This window comes from Larimichthys crocea, chromosome XII, assembly GCF_000972845.2.
Source record: "Larimichthys crocea isolate SSNF chromosome XII, L_crocea_2.0, whole genome shotgun sequence".
Lineage (NCBI taxonomy): Eukaryota > Metazoa > Chordata > Actinopteri > Sciaenidae > Larimichthys > Larimichthys crocea.
This window is the reverse complement of record NC_040022.1, coordinates 25,502,105-25,505,521: the sequence shown is the minus strand read 5'-3', so window position 1 is coordinate 25,505,521 and position 3,417 is coordinate 25,502,105. Positions and strand designations below refer to the sequence as shown.

The window sequence follows — 3,417 nt, the reverse complement described above, 5'->3', positions numbered from 1 at the left end:
GAACTGCTGTGGTTTTCTAGCTTCCCCAATAACATTAACAAATACTAGTTCTGCAAATATTTTATGCATGTGTGTATTCTTTTGTGTGTGTGTGTGTGTTTGTATGCATATTGCAGTACTAAATCTGATTTTCAGCTGTTGATGTGTCTGGAATTCATACAACAACAAGCTCTTTTTGGAAGCAATAAAAAAAAGTTCCCAGTGCATGATGAACACCAAAAAAACACTAAAATTCAGCTCACAAGGCACATCAGTCAAAAGGTGTTGGGTCAATCTTTCTATCGGGTTCTTCTGCTCTCTTGGATTGGAGGTCAACGAAACAGTTTGTTGTGGCTACGTGCAGACCCGCTTGGTGTTATCAAAGAGGCGTTGCAGGGTGTAGATTTGAGTGACAGCAACAGCAAGCATGACAAGCAGGTTTACGCAGGACCAGAAGGACACCCGCCACAGGTTATCCTCCAGAAGGTAGCGGTCCCTCGCCTCAAAGGTCCGCAGCAGAGTCTGGATCTGGCGGGTCCTCTCTAGGTGCTGGTACACAGTGTCTATCTTAGCCTGAAAGAGGAAGAAGAACAGCAGACGGTAGACAGTGCTGGGACATATAGAGATTAAAAAGAATGGCATCTGATAAGAGTATTGTCTTTGTTCCCCCTCACCCTGATGTCCTCCAGTTTGTACCCCGTGCTTTCCATCATAGTCATGTCCACCCACTCATCTTGGGCTCCACCTATGCTGCTTTGACTATTAATGATCACCTCAAAGAACACCATCTTCTCTGATAGTTTACTGAAACTGTTGTCGAAACACAGCCGGTAGTCCCCATCCTCTGTGGGATCCACCCTGCAGGGGAAAAAATGGAAACAGGTGATATTTGCTCTAAACTAGCTGAAACTACTCATTCACTCTTGAGATGAATATATATGAATGAATGAATGAAATAATGTATTTAATTTTCTCCTAACTTCTGCCTTGTTTCTTGCTTATGTTTATTTGATCTCAATACAATAAAGAGTATTACATGGATTAAACATCGCACCAAAAGGAAGTGGTTGTTGGAAAGAATTTAAGGTGACCCACATGTGAATGCCATCAGATCTCCTGAAGTCAGAGATCAGTCGGTATCCGCTGGGTGAGATGAGGACAAAGCCAACATCCAGACCTGACCCAGCTATCACCTGTCAACCAAACATGGACTGAAATCATTCATGCAGCATATACAACATAGTTATCCAGAACTCAATCACATTTCCACTGATGTCTTCACATTTTCACTCTATACATGGAGCTCACAGCTATTTAATCAGCCTATCTAGCCAACGGCTGTCTGAAATTCAAATTGAAGCCTTGATAGTACACTGAGCCAGTCTAGTTCACATAAAATGCCACAGTGACAGTTATTTGACAGCTTGGGTGTCTGTATGGGAAAATTCTAATTGATTTCTAATGGAAAAAATCTATTTCTCACTCTTGTAAAATGAAAGCTCAGTGTCAGACACACTCCTGATAAATACTCAGTGATTTTCTCAAGGGTTTTTTTTCCCCCATCCATCAAGCACATTAAACTACACAAATGACTCAAAGTTTCTCAATGTATACATGAATATGTCTTTAACACTTTTACAGTATTCTCCAAATTGTGTCAGAAAGTACAGTTTCATATCATAAATCAGCCTTCAACCTTACAGGCCATTGTAGGCGTAGTTGTGAATGCCTCTTGAGCGAAGAATCATGTTTCAATTTCCAGTGACAAATAAAAACGTCTCAGAACGCACAGAGAAGCAAAGGTCATTGCCATAAAATCATAAAAGTCATTATGAGACTTGAGAGGGGACATTCATTTCAAAAACTTAACAACTGGTAAAAATGTATGTGTTTGTATCCTGCTCCTGGTATTCATTTGAAATTAATTACAGTGCCTAAATATTTTGGATGTATTAACAATTTCATCGTCATGTGAAGACATACTTGAGCCTGCAAGGTTAATGCATGTTAAGGATTTTTGCAATGTTTTTTTATGGGGGAGTTTCCTCTTTGTCCTATCTCAGGATAGGTGTCTTCAACAACAGCAACAGTGGTTTTCTTATCTTTCCACATGCAAGACCAAAGTCCAAAGACTGTTCACTTTTTTCCCCAGTTAAACATTATTCACAAACTTTAATAAAGCTTTTCAAAACAAAATCAACAATACACTGTAACTGTAGCAGACAGACAGACAGTCAGAAGAGAAAGAGTGAGTGAAAATTATATTTACCTGGTAGTCAACTTCCATGCTGTCTTCTCTCACTGTGGTTTGGTAAAAACACTCTGTCGTACCAGCAGGTAATATGAATGTAAATGCAATGTTTTTGTTTGGTCTCAAACCCAAAGTCAAGTCTACAGTCAGAATCAAACATGCCAGCAAACAGAGCCCTGCAGACACATACATCATCCTGGGCTGGTGGTGCATAGTCCATTTAATACCCCTTCACCAACCTGGAGCAACTTTGTTCTACACGTGACAATAAACAAATTTTACTACATATCTGTGGTTTCCTACTCTAATGCTCCAGTGGTTATAAAATCCCCTGACAGTAGGTTCCTCGATCAAGGTTGAATGAGTGGATCAGCCGTCTCTGTGCACCAATAGCACTCTGTAGTCCGGACTCCAGCCATATGCAAAACAGGGGAGGGGTGACAGGGTGCAAAATGCACATGTACCTGGAGTATGAATGCCTGTGTAACTTGTGAAGGAGATTTTTTTTTTTTATTTAGCTATTTATTTATTCCACCTCTTATGATACTGATTTTTACTTACTTTTTTTTGCAATATTAATTCCTTTTTATAAAAGTTGTCCTTGTCATGTCCTCTTTCATTCTGTAGGTGGAGCTATAAAAGCAGACAAAAAGCAGGCTTTGATAACAACATAAACAACCTATCATACCATAGGAGAATTCAGAGGCCTCCCTTAACCACTAGTGTTGCCTCTTAATGAGCCCCTGGTAGAGTGTCAAATTATTTCATTAATATTGTTAAATAAAACATGTAACATTAACAAGAAAAATGATGACAGGACCCCCCATTTGGGTGTGAACATGGGGACTCCCATGGAGCCAGAAAGCACCCACACAGATAGCTGGGGCACCAGACCAGTGACAGCAGATGAGGCAAAGGCACTTACTATATCCCAGTCCCTCGCTACCTAAAGAAGGCGCCAAGCCTTTCCTCACTACATTACTAGTTTAACAGCAAGATGCCTAGCTCTGTGCCTGTTTTGCCTCTGTGCCTTGTCTAGTGGTCTCATGCTCGATCATGCTCTCCTTTTCTCTTCTTAACTTTCTCCATCAACATCCTCTTTGGTCTTTTCTCTCCATATTTCCAATAAAGATGCTGATTCCAGTTACATCACCCAGTGCTTACATTACAGGCGCTGTGATTAGGTA

The 3,417-nt window shown here is 40.4% G+C and overlaps 1 protein-coding gene across 1 annotated transcript; it reads right to left on the bottom strand.

The window, feature by feature from the left end:
• Positions 1–89: 89 nt before the first annotated feature.
• Positions 90–2,627, bottom strand: tmed1a (transmembrane p24 trafficking protein 1a). Its single transcript, XM_010730389.3, has 4 exons — positions 2,249–2,627; positions 1,075–1,172; positions 654–837; positions 90–552 (listed from the first exon to the last, which is right to left on the bottom strand). The coding sequence occupies exons 1-4, from the start codon at positions 2,441–2,443 to the stop codon at positions 334–336; spliced, it is 696 nt and encodes a 231-aa protein (XP_010728691.3). The 5' UTR covers positions 2,444–2,627; the 3' UTR covers positions 90–333.
• Positions 2,628–3,417: the final 790 nt, after the last annotated feature.

Coding starts and splice junctions, on each gene's coding strand:
- tmed1a (XM_010730389.3), bottom strand. CDS start 2,443: ATGCACCACCAGCCCAGGATGATGTATGTGTCTGCAGGGCTCTGTTTG. Junction 838..1,074: donor AGATCTGATGGCATTCACAT/GTGGGTCACCTT, acceptor TTTCCCCTGCAG/GGTGGATCCCACAGAGGATG. Junction 553..653: donor ACAAACTGGAGGACATCAGG/GTGAGGGGGAAC, acceptor TTCCTCTTTCAG/GCTAAGATAGACACTGTGTA.